The sequence below is a fragment of the Manis javanica genome, chromosome 8 (assembly GCF_040802235.1).
Source record: "Manis javanica isolate MJ-LG chromosome 8, MJ_LKY, whole genome shotgun sequence".
In the NCBI taxonomy this organism is placed as follows: Eukaryota; Metazoa; Chordata; class Mammalia; order Pholidota; family Manidae; genus Manis; species Manis javanica.
Window position 1 is genome coordinate 36,043,658 of NC_133163.1, and position 13,257 is coordinate 36,056,914.

The window sequence follows — 13,257 nt, forward strand, 5'->3', positions numbered from 1 at the left end:
CACCTCAGGGGTCTGCCTTGAAAATAGAGCAGCTACAACCACCACTCTTCCTGGTTTGCTGGGAACCTGAGAGAACTAATGGGAACAGATGTCTAGTTCTAAAAATTCCCTCAATTGTTATTTAATGGGTCCGTGTTACAATGTGAGTCCTGTGATGACATTCAGGGCTCCACCTCACTTCATTGTGTGCAGTGGCACAAGACTCTTGAGTCCTTGAGCAAATGTTCCACTTGTGCCTGTAAGTCTGCATCAGTGTGTTATTATCATCGCATGATATGTGGTGTGTGAAGGGAGAAGTATGCATGTGGGGGAGGAGGTAATTACTCCCAAGTTAAGCAGTAGTGTTTGGGTGGAATTAGCACATTTATCCAGAGTAGAGGACTCAGAGAAGTCACCCAAAAGACCGCACTCCGCTGAAGTAGGAAGTGTGCCATAAACCCATGGCCAGACCCACCTGAGGCCTGGCAGAGTCTGAAGTTGATTCCAGTTGTCTGAGCACACACTGGATCTACTGCATTGCATTATTTCCTTTTTCTTGAGGGTATGTCCTGTTTGTTTGTCTACCATTCTCATGCATGCTTTGGTCTGTGCTTGTTGCAAAGTGAAAGGATTGGGGAAGAGCAAAATACTCACCAGTCCACCTGCAATCATGTCCAGGGGTTTATGGAGAATTGATAAGTACTCATTTGTTCTCAGCTTCCTTTCCATTGTTTGCATTTTTTTTTCCTTCTGTAAATATTTAAGTTTTATGCCTCTATAATGGGTGGTGGTGGTGGTGGTGGAAGGCTTACAAAACCACAGTAACATTATTATGCTTAACAAATATAGTAACGTCTAACCAACAATTCCTTACTACCAAATATCCTCTTAGTAGTAAATTTCCCTTATTGTATATCATATATAATTCATATATATATGAATAATCTGTTCAAATCAGGATCCAAACAAAGTCCACATATTGCATTTGATTGATAAGCCTTTTCTTCTCTCCTTTCTTCCCCCTTGCTATGTGTTCAAGAATAAGGTAATTTTTCCTGTAGAGGTTTGATTTTTTTCTGATTGAATCCCTATAGTATCATTTAACATGTTCCTCCTCCCTTCAATTTCCTATAAGTTGAATGAGTTAGAGATTCAATCTGACTGGGGTTTTACTTTCTGGCAGGAACACTTCATCAGTGGTGTTTTATATTCCCATCAGGGGACTCCTGATTACTCTGTCGAGATGTTAGCTGCCACTGATAATCATTGCCTAGACCCATTATTCAAAGGTTTTGCAAGGTGGTGAGATTCTAACTCTACAAATCTTCCTCCATTTATTACTTGGGATATTTCTATACAGAGAAATTCTCTCTCATCAATTATTTGGGTGCTCAGAGATATGCTCTGAAAGAATTCACTGCCTACCAGGGAAAAGAGGCGAACTCAGGCACACTGGCTCTGCTCCATGGTGAGACTGTTCATCAGAGCACCGGTGTGGGTGGGGAGGGTGGGGTGGCCAGCGGACATGAGATGTGAGCACCTCCCATCCTGGGCCCTCACTATTTCTGCGTGGGTGATTATGAGCCAGCTGACTGCTGAGCCCTTAGTTCCCACTTCATCCCTGAGCCTCACCTGCGTGCTCTCCCATTCTGTGCTGAATTTTGTCCCAACTCCATAGTTCAGTTCTGAGGACAGGAATCCCTCCTTAAGCTTTCTGAGTCCCTCGTGGACTAGCAAGCCACTGAGCACTGAGTAGGCTTTCAATGAATGACTGCTTGTAAATTCAAGATGATTAATTAGTTACCTTATCATTATCATAATCCTCTTCCAAAGCCCTTCTGAAGTGTCTGTCTGGTCACGGACCTGAATGGAATGACATAGTTTCACCCCTTAATAAGTCTTAAATCAATAATGGTGACACAGGCCCAGATCGATATGCAAGAGCCAGACATTTGAACCAACCTAAACCAACAGACACATATGTTCAAAAGGTAATATGTTACTGCCATATTGCCTTCAAGAAGGCTCATTCCAGAGTGCACTTCACCGTGTGTGTGAGAATGCCTACCTCCCATCCACTTGCCAACACTGGACTTTGTCATTTCTTGGAATCTGTGCCAGTTCTATAGGTGAATGTGGGAATGCATGCTCTAATTTATACTCCCAATAACTAGTGACAATGAATAGCCCTTCATATTGGCCATTCGTATTTCTCCTTTTGTGGCTAATTACCTAGTCATCTCTTGCTCACAGGCACTGAGGTCCCTGTGCATTGCTAGATGGGGTGGGTGCTAGATGTTACCACTACGCATGAACTCAGGGACACTTTTAAAAAATATATTTATTGTAAAAAAAGAAAATACATGGAAGCAAAAATGTTTAAAGAAAAATCATAGCCATACTTCTCAGAGAGAATTGTTAATAATTTAGTTATTTCCTTCCAGACTTTCTATACATAAAAGTTTATGTATGTTTTACACACAAAGACTCTTTTCTATATTCAGTTTTTCTGTAATCGGTTTTCTTCGCAGGAACCTCTGCAATTTCTTCAAATAATGACAAGTCAATAAAGGAATAATAAATATAGAGTCCATTAATAGAAAAATAAGCAAAGACTATGAATAGGTTAAAAATCCAGTACTTAGAATTCGGATTGTTTTTCTCCCATCACTAAACAGGCTAGAACGGAGTTGGTGGGTTAGGAGCTGCTGAGGCAGGTGGAACTCCTGTAATAAGTACCTAAAAAGTGTTCTGACAAGTTTAACTGGGGATTTTGAGCTAAAAGATGGACAGATGAAATTTGTCAATTAAGAACAAATATCTAGAGACAATTTGCCTCCTTTATCCAGTACTTACAATGAGGTGCTGTTATATTTATTATTTGTAATTCTATAATTTAGTTCCTTGAGTTGGGTAACACATTTACTCCAAGAAACTCAAAACATTTCATGCACTATATCTGTGATAAGCCAGAAAAGGCGAAGCACAAATGACCAGTATGAAGAGGCGTTCATCCTTACTGTTAACTGGGAGTATAGATTAGAACAAACATATGATTCCTTTTTCACTACTATAGTTTTGGGAAAGATTCAAAGGAAGGTTAATGCCCAGGTGAGGAAGAGAGCATTCTCGGACACAGGCAGAGGGAGTATGCTTTCGGGCTAGGCTCTGGGATGAAATTTGGCAACAATAAGGTCTTGAAAACGAGTGTGTACTTTGACACTCGTCATCAGCAATATCATCAGCAAGGCTTTGTTCTAAGAAAATGAACAGTGATGACACAGTGTGTGTAAAAGGGGCTTGGGCAAGGACTTTGTGACATAGTCATGCCATAAAATATTATTACAGGGCAATTAAAATAATGTTTTAGAGAGCATTGGCTGAAGTAGGAGAATGTTCAGGATGTGAAAGAACGTGGTTGCACACAAGGATGCGTGGCAAGAGGCCCATTTTTGTTTGTAAGTATGTATACACAATGGCTGAAAGGATATTCACAAAACATTAACAATGATAACTTATCCTGTGTGATGAGATTATGAGCATTTTTAAAATTTGTGCTTTTCTAAGGTTTTTGTGCTTCTTCATATTTTCTGAAGTTTTGTTTTGTTTTTTTACCCTAAACAATGATTACTTGTGTAAATTAGGGGGATGATGTCATTTAAAAATTATTTCTAAGAGAAGTACAGGTTGATAAGGGGCAACCACAAAAAGACTTAAAACTTTGATTCTAAATAGCTGCAATGTTCTGACACTGGTCGGCAGGGGCGGGAGAGGTGTCCCCCACAAAGGGCCTAGGTTTGGTGGCCACTCTTGTGCCAGGTTTCAGTGTGGCCTGACTGCTCCGAGCGAGCACTGAGACCCTCAGCCTTGGGAGTTCTCCTTTTGCTTTACCCCAGCCTCTGGGTGAGAGATTGGTGAGGTAAAGGAAATGAGAAAAAAATCATTCTGTATGAGGAGGAGGAAGGAGGCCAAGGGGCAAAAGGAGCGGACGTAGGCACCATGTGGCTCGCCTGGACTGCCCGAGGCATCACCCACAGAGAGAAGGCCCCCAGCAAGCGCCCACACTCAGCCACAGAGAACAATGTGATGACCCCACCACAGACACAGACGGCTCGTGACACATTCTGCAAACACAGCCAGGGGACAGCTCACCCTGCGCTCTTGGTCCCCTGAAACCGCTTGCTTTCTGCCAACTGAAACTTGTTCCAAGGGAGGGTTGCTGCATGGAAATGGGGCTGGAGATGTCATATTTATTTTTCTTTCTTGGTATAAAAATTAGCTGAGAGATCAGAATGCCATCTGCCAGATCCCAAATTGGATTATTTTTATCTGTGAAGCAAATGAAGCTCAAAACAAATGCAAGAAGGAAACACTGACATAGTTGGGAAGGAGGAATCCAGAAGAGGGGGAGGATGCACATGTAGTAGGGCCCTGGGGCAGGCAGGCTTAATGGCCAAAGAGAAGAGTCCTGCAGCCACCAGCAAGAGTTTGGGAGCAATAGGCCCCATCTTTCCTGCCTGAAGGAAAAGTCTCCACTGCTCCCTAACCAACCCCACAGTCCCAACTCAGCAGAACAAGGCCTCAGTGCCCCCCCAGGTTTTCAGATCTGAACCCTGGGAGAGCCCCCAGAAGCATTCCCCAGTGCCCCCCACACCGTGTCTGCCTCTCCAGACCCCGTCATATTGTATATAAGAGCCATCTTACATAGAAGAGCCATGTCTATATCCATCTCTCAATCCCCAACCCGCTGGGCTCTCTCATTTAAGCCCTGTTGCCTTGCTCTGCTTGATGTCTGACTTCCAGCCTCCTTCTTGAGTATGTACTTGTCTTATCCCCTCCCTTCTTCCAAGCAGCTACTTGAATGAAGGACTACATGTTGTCCATCTCTGTATACACATATCAGGTGCTACATAATTATTTACTGAAAAGACTTTTTTAATCAATTTTTTTTGTTTTAGAACAGTTTTAAAGAAAATTGCAAAGGTAGTATAGAAAATTCTTGTATATCCCACACCATTTCCCCTATTATTAATATCTGATACTAATATGGTACATTTACCACAATTAACCAATATTGATATGGAACCAGTCCATATTTTTTTATTAAAGTATCATTGATATACAATCTTATGATGGTTTCACATATACCAAATAGTGTATGTGAAACACTATTCACCCATATTATCAAGACCTCATCCCCTCCACTGTGGTCACTATCAACATAGTAAGATGTTATAGAGTCATTATATTCTCTGCGCTGCACTACTGTCCCAGTGACCTACCTATGTTGTGATTGCAAAGTATAGTGCCCCTTAATCCCCTTCTCCTTCCCCACCACCCTCCCCAACCCACCCCTTTGGTAACCACTAGTCCCTTCTCAGTGTTTATGAGTCTACTGCTCTTTTTGATCCTTCTGTTGCGTTTTGTTTTTAAACTCCACAAATGAGTGAAATCATTTGGTGTTTGTCTTTCTCTGCCCGACTTATTTCACTCAGCATAATACCCTCTAGATCCATCCATGTTGTTGCAAATAGTAGGATTCTTTTCTTTTTATGACTCAATAATATTCCATTGTGTGTATGTACCACATCTTCTTTATCCATTCATCTATTGATAGACTCTCAGGTTGCTTCCATGTCTTGGTCATCGTAAATAATGCTGCAATAAACATGGGGCGCATATGTCTTTTCAAATCAGAAATTTTGTTTTCTTTGGGCAAATTCCTAGGAGTGGAATTCCTGAGTCAAGTGGTATTTCTGTTTTTAGCTTTTTGAGGAAACTCCATATTGCTTTCCACAACAGTTGAACCAATTACATTCACATCAACAGTGTAGGAGGATTCCACATCCTCACCAGCATTTGTTGTTTCTTGTTTTTTGGAAAGTGACCATCCTAACTGGTATGAGGTGATATCTCATTGTGGTTTTAACTTGCATTTCCCTGATAATTAGCAATGTGGAGCATCTTTTCATGTGCCTGTTAGCCATCTGAATTTAATCTTTGGAGAAATTTCTGTTCAGATCCTCTGAGCATTTTTTAATTAGGTTATTTGTTTTTTGGGTGTTAAGACATATGAGTTATATATATATATATATATATTTATTTATTTATTTTATGTTAACCCTTTATAGGATAAATCTTTGACAAACATATTCTCCCATACTGTAGGATGCCTTTTTGTTCTGCTGATGGTGTCCTTTGCTGTATACAAGCTTTTTTTTTTGGTATCATTAATCTACAATTACATGAGGAACATTATGTTTACTAGGCTCCCCTCTTCACCAAGTACCCCCCCACAAACCCCATTATAGTCACTGTCCATCAGCATAGTAAGATGCTGTAGAGTCACTACTTGTCTTCTCTGTGTACACAAGCTTTTTAGTCTGATGTAGTCCTACTTGTTCATTTTGTGTTTCCCTTGCTCAAGATGCTCATGTTTATATTCAAGAGATTTCTGCGTATGTTCTCTTCTAAGAATTTTATGGGTTCATGACTTATATTCAGGTGTTTGAACCATTTCAAGTTTACTTTTGTGTTTGGATTTAGACAATAACCCAGTTTCATTCTCTTATATGTAGCTGTCCAGTTTTGCCAACACCAGCTGTTGAAGAGGCTGTCATTTCCCTATTGTATATCCATGGCTCGTTTACCTTATATTAGTTGACCATATATGTGTGGGTTTATATCTGTTCCATTGACCTATAGGTCTATTCTTGTGCCAGTATGAAATTGTTTTGATTATACAGTCCATACTTTATTAGGATTTCTTAATCTCTTCCTAATGTTCTTTTTCTATTTCAGGATCCTATCTTGGATACTACATTACAGTGAGTAGTCATATGGCAGTTTCTCAGACTTTCCTGATCTTTTTTTTAAATCAAGATTTAATTCATTTACCATAAAATTCACTTAAAGTATACAATTCAGTGAGAGTTGTGTAATCATTAGCACTAATTACACATTTTTATCACCCCAAAAAGACACTCTATATGTGTTAGCAGTCATTCTTCATTGCTCTCTCACTTCAGCCTCTGGCAACCATTAGGCTACCTTATCTTTATGGATTTCCCTATCCTGGAAATGTCATATAATTGGAATCATAGAACATGTGGCCTTTTGCACCTGACTTCTTTCATTTAACATTATGTTTTCAAGTTTCATTCACATCATAGCATGAATTAGTATATCATTCCTCTTTAAGGCTGCATAATATTCCATTGTGTGGATATACCACATTTGTTTATCCATACATCTGTTGTTGGACATTTGGGTTGTTCCATTTCTTATCTATTATGAATAATGTATGTGTAGAAGTTTTTGTATAAACAGGTTTTTTACAAATATATCTAGGAGTGGAATTGCAAGGTCATAGGTAACTGTATGCTTAAGTTTTTGAGGAACCAACAAATAGTTTTCCAAAGGGGCTGAATTATTTTGCATTCTCACCACCAATGTTGTGAAGGTTATTTCTCCACATCCTCATCAATACTTGTTCTTGTCTGTTTTTTTGCTTGTAGTCATCCTAGTGAGCATGAAGTAGAATTTCATTGTGGTTTTGATTTGTATTTCCCTAATGGCTAATGATGTTGAACATTTTTCATGTGCTTATTGACTATTTGTTTATCTTCTTTGCAATAATGTCTATTTCAATCTTTTTCCCTTTTTAAAAGGATTATTTGTCTTTTATTGTGAAGTTAAGAGTTAATTATATTTTCTGAACACTACACTCTCATCACATATATGACTTGGAAATATTTTCCATTCAGTGGATTGTTTTCACTTTTTTCTTTATAAAAGCCTTATTGAGATATAATTCACATAATACAACTCACCATAAAAGTATATAATTTAATAGTTTTTAGTATATTCAGAGTTGTACACTCATCACCCTCATTTTCTTCATAATGTCCTTTAAAGCACAAAAGTTACTAATTTTGATGAAGTCCAATTTATCAGTTTTTTCTTTGGTTGCTTGTGTTTTTGGTGTCTTTCATATTGAAGAACCATTGCCTAATCCAAGATCATGAAGATTTACTCATTTGTTTTCTTCTAAGGGTTTTATAGTTGTAACTCCTACATGTAAGTGTATGATCCATTTTGAGTTAAATTTTGTATATGTCGTATGGTAGGGATCCAACTTTATTTTTTTGCATAGGTATATCCAGTTGTCCCAGTGCCATTTGCTGAAAATACCATTGAATTATCCTGGCACCCTTGTTGAAAATCAATTGACCATACATACACATTTATTTCTGGACTCTTGATTTTATTTCATTACTTGAAATGTCTGTTCTTATACTAGTACCAAACAGTATTGACTTCTGTAGCTTTTTAGTAAGTTTTGAAATCAGAATGTGCTAGTCCTCCAACTTTGTCCTTTTTTTTCCAAGGCTGTTTTGGCTATTTGGGGCTATTAAATTTTCACATGAATTTTAAGAAACTTAAAGTAACAAATACAAAGTAAAAACTACTAAACTGTCTTCTCAGGTGGCTGCATCATTCTGATTCCCACCACAATGAATAAGAGATCCTGTTGCTCTGTAACCTCATCAACATTTAGAATTGTCAGCTTTTTGAATTTTAGCCATTCTAATAAGTATGTTATGGTATCTTACTGCTTTTTAAATTTGTATTCCCTAATGACAAATGACATTAAGCATCTCTTCATATGCTCACTTTCATGTGTACATTTTCTTTGGTAAGGTATCTGTTTATATCTTTTGCCCATTTTTTCACTGGATTGTTTTTCTTCTTTTTGTTGAGTTTTAAGAATTCTTTGTACATTTTGCATACAAGTCCTCTTTCAGATATGTGCTTTGCAAATATTTTCTCCCAGCCTGTAACTTGACTTGTCTTTTCATTCTTAATTACTGAATATTTTGAATTAAAAAAAAAAACCCTGTTGGTAAGCTTTCACAATGCACTTGCCTAAACACCACCAAAGGGTACCCATTCAAGGCTGCTGCTTTGTGCATTACAAAAAAATGGACTCCCTCTGGAAAGATCTAGAACCAGGTTAAGATATGTATTTGGATTTCAGCTCTCCCCCCAAACTTGGCTGGTGCCTTTGTGCACGGCACAAACCGCACAGTCACATTGCAACAAGTCACACTGATCATAAGTGTATCCAGAATACACTTATAGAACCTTCCATGATAGGGCACTTACCTATTCTCCAGCCACATATCTATGTCCACAAAAGCCTTATTTCAGCAGCTTAAGGAGATTCCAGCCTCAAGACTTTCATGTTTCCTCTGCTAGTGTGGCAGACTAGCTTTTAAGATGGCCCCCAGTGATCCTCACCTCCTGGTATTCATGATCTTGTGCATTTCCTCCCCATGAAAGAGGGCTAGACTTAGTGACTTGCTTCTAATGAATAGAACAGTTTCAATATTAGGTTGTAAGTGACCGTAACTTCTCTCGTGCTTGCCTGGTCTGTCTTCCTCTCTTCACTCTGATGAAGCAAACTAACATGTCTTCAGCTTCTTATGGAAAGGATCACATGGCAAGGAGTGGAGGTAGGTCTTGGACCAATAGCTTATGAGGAGCTGAGGCCTCAGTCCAACAGGCTGTGAGGAACTTGATTCTGCCAGCAACTACTTGTGTCATACTGGAAGCAAATCAACCTCCAATTGAGCCTTTAGATGACTTCAGCCTTGGTTGACACTTTGATTGAAACTTTTGAGAGACCATGAGTCAGAGGATTCAGCTAAGCTACAGCTAGATACATAACCCACAGACACAGATAATAAATGGTACTGTTTAAGCCACGTTAGCCATTATCCCACCATGGGGTAATTTGTTATGCAGCAGTAGATAACTAATAGAGTCAAGAATATTTCCCTCCTTACTTTCCCTTGCTCTAATTCCGATGTGTCTTCAAGTGTCAGACTTAAAGGTCACTTCCTCAGGAATGAGTTCCCCTGGAAATCCACCCCACACCAGCAAGTCTGGTTATACACTCTTGTAGCATTCTCTTCTCTTTGGCCACATGCACCATTGGAATTAGTTCATTATCTGAGTATTTGTTTCCTGTCTGTCTTCCCTCAATATTTGTCAGTTCCAAGTCAGAGCTTGCTACATTTTTTCCACATTGAATTCCCAGCAACAAACATAGTGCCCAGTATAGAGTGGGGATACCATACATGCAGAATTTAGAAAATGAATAAATAATTAAGTTAAGGAATTAATAAACAAAGTACACCAAAAGCCCACAGGTCAACAAGGAGGAAGAGAAAAGCTCAGTACCCTGGTAAAGATAATTTCAAAATTCTCACAACTTCCAGGCTTTAGTTTTAAAAATACTGAACAAAAACAAAAAGCCTAAATAAAACCATGTCAATATGTTCTAGATAAAAATTTGTTATGACAGAGTGCATTATAACCCAAATCTACATGAATAAAAAGTCCAACAAGGATGAGTTCATAGTCCAGGATTTAGATTAAAACTTTGCAGTTTTAACAGGAGTAACAGGAACTGACCTAGATAATAAAGGACGAGAGAGTTAAGACAATACATGTTTAATGGAAGCTGCCCCCCATTTCCCACAGTCTGGAGGTAGTGCTCATCTGCTTTTAATATTACATCTGGGAAAAACATCCAGTTTCTTCTGTGAAATGAATGAATTTTTAGCTAAATGCTAAAAGGAGGATTGAAGTTTGCAAATAAACCTGTTGCCACAGGAAGGTAAATTTAGTCCATTTGTTGTTAGCTAAATTCCTACAGGATTTTAAAACAGTAATATGAGATGATCGGCAGCTCTGTATTCCACAGAGCGAACTGGTTTCCTTAGTGATTCCTCACCTTTCCTGCCCACCAAATAATATCCAATTCACTTCTCAGCGGGACACTACCAGCCCAGCTGACCTTTCCAGTCTGCTCTTCCCCTGCTCCCTTTGCAGGCACCGTGCTCTTGCACTTACTCCGTCACAGGGCACACCTTTTCATCTCTGTGCCTTTGCACATGTTCTTTCTCTGACCGGAAGTCTCCGGTTAGTGCCACCCAGTCGACTGAACACCAGTTCAAATCAGAATGTTCCTAGTCCCTCGAACTGGTTGCTTTTCTGCTCTGTCTCCTCAGGGCACTTGGTGTTTAACTCTTTTACAGCCTCTAACATATTCAGTATTGCACTGTAAGTTGGTATGTATTTTACTCATCTTCTCTACTACCCAGACCTTGAGGATATGGCCTCTGCCTTGATCTTTTTTCCCTATATAATCCAGCACAAGGCTTTGGATGGAGCAGAGACTAAGTACATATTTCTTGTTAAATGAATAAATGCAAGAATGAATGAAACATATATGCTGAAAAGTTTTTAATGAATCAGATATACTTTATATCTCAATGCCAGGAATAATATAGCCATAGAGAGACATTTAATGGTAAAAATATTTTAATTTGCCTTTTTATGAAATTTTGTTTTCAAGTGTACGAAAGACACTGTCTCATAAAGTAAAAAAGGCACTTAGAAATGAATAAATAGAGTGTATTTCTTCACTTGCCTACTAGAACACTGGCTAAATGTTCCAATACATTAGTCTAGATAGTTACATAGAAGCCAAGGAAGTAAATAAATAACAAAGCAAACTATTAAATATAGGAAAATGAGTTTTTCAAGAGATTTATGGAATTCTTTCATAGTTTATTGTTGAACTTTCAACAAAATAATTTGAACAATTTAAAAAGTTTAATAGTAACAAATATTTGCCCTACATAAATTGATGAAATCAAAGTAGTTTATTTCAGATACAGGGACTTAAATTACAGAAATCTGATGTACCAGATTACTAAGGGAATGTTGTTTGAGAGGACAGTGTTCTTATGACTGAGTCCAGCGTATCCTGATTCCTCATGTTATTTCTTTCTACCAGGGAAGACTTTCTCCCAGATGCTTTTGTGGTTTCTTCTGGTTCAAGAGGGAGAAGGGTATGGGGATTGAACAGACATCGAGGTTCCCCCAAGATGCCAACTCTGTGAAAAGAATTATTGATGTAGCTGAAGCAGTGAGGCCCAAGACTGAGGTGTATGGCTGTGGTTATACTTATCCTTGCATGTTTGTGTGTGTGTGTATAAAGCTAAGAATGGTAAACACACATGCTCTTTTTTTTGTTTTTGAAGCTTTCCCTATTTCCAGGAACCAGCACTATGGTCTTAAATATGGGTCCAAAAACTCAGCCCACAGCAAGATTTTGTACTACCCTTCCCACATTCCTCAGAGAGAATTCTTAAATGGAAAACCTCAGCCTTATAAAGTCTGCTACTTACTACTCCAAATTCGAACTATTTGAAACCTAGCATTACTTTCTACCAACTTTCTTCTAGTCTAGATGGATGTGCCAAGAGCTGCTCTGGAAAAGAAACAGGGGCTAGGAGGAGGAGCAGGACTAGGAGGGTGCCAGTGCACTCATTCATCTTCCTTCAGCTTTCTGGTGGGGGGCTGCCTGAGCCCCTACCCCTCCCAGGTCTGACCTAGGAAGCAGCACTCTGGATCCCCTTTCTGTCTCCCCAGGCCACTTACACTGGCATGGGCACAGAGTCCAGACTTCCCATCTGCTTTTGCATCTGGGCTGGGAGTTCGATGCCCACTTGATGATACTTTTTCTCCAAGATATTCTGAGCTTTTTCTTGGAGAGATGGCAGCAGAGCAGACATGACTGGAGAGCGCATATTAACGGCTTTTTTAATTGCTGGGCGCTTTGCCATCATTCTCCTGTTTGGGGGAGAGGGAAAAGTGACATTTAGGTCACATGATCCAGTTTTCTAGAAATGTCCTTTGTTTAGGAAAGTTAACAGGTCATACCTGAATTGTACAAAAGTCATGCATTTCTTTTCCCCTCCTGATTCTTCATTCTCACGCTTCCTTCGAGGAATGTTGAACATACTGGTACGAAAGAGCCTCCCAATTTCATCTTCAATCTCTGTGAAGTGCTGACGTCGGAAGACAATCCAAGCTACATATGTGCAGAACGTATAAAAGGACTAGGACAGAAAACAAACAAGATTGACAACCCACAGCTCTGACATGGAAAACTCCCGCCCACCTATATATACACTGCTAAGTTGATGCAAACCCGGATGGCCCAATTTCTCCACATCCTTGAAAAGCTGTGGAAAATTATACACATACTCACCTTTGCAGGAGAAAAATGAGATTGAAAATTTGAGATGGCGTACAGCTTGTTAGCCTCCTTTTTAGAAAAGATATCCACTAAAATAAGTGCCTGTCAAATGGCTATTGGTTATTGCTGTAGTTGTTTCATATCAGACAGAAAAGCCC

General features: G+C 39.2%; 1 protein-coding gene and 1 long non-coding RNA gene across 5 annotated transcripts in view; one reads left to right on the forward strand and one right to left on the reverse strand.

Annotated features, from left to right (window-relative positions):
• Positions 1-381: 381 nt before the first annotated feature.
• Positions 382-13,018, forward strand: LOC140850739 (uncharacterized). The gene is made up of 3 exons (XR_012133799.1): positions 382-541; positions 6,781-6,806; positions 12,848-13,018. It is a non-coding gene; the product is annotated as an uncharacterized lncRNA (long non-coding RNA).
• Positions 10,325-13,257, reverse strand: part of PPP1R36 (protein phosphatase 1 regulatory subunit 36) — a 41,638-nt gene continuing 38,705 nt past the window's right edge. For 3 of the 4 annotated variants that reach the window (XM_073242269.1, XM_037006381.2, XM_073242268.1), the window contains 3 exons: positions 12,781-12,959; positions 12,499-12,690; positions 11,699-11,951 (listed from right to left, as the gene is read on the reverse strand). In XM_073242269.1, the coding sequence (XP_073098370.1) occupies positions 11,768-11,951; positions 12,499-12,690; positions 12,781-12,959 (555 nt within the window). In that variant the 3' untranslated portion in view covers positions 11,699-11,767. Of the gene's footprint in view, positions 10,462-11,698; positions 11,952-12,498; positions 12,691-12,780; positions 12,960-13,257 lie in introns of those variants that run through there. The other variant, XM_073242267.1, reaches the window with a different exon arrangement.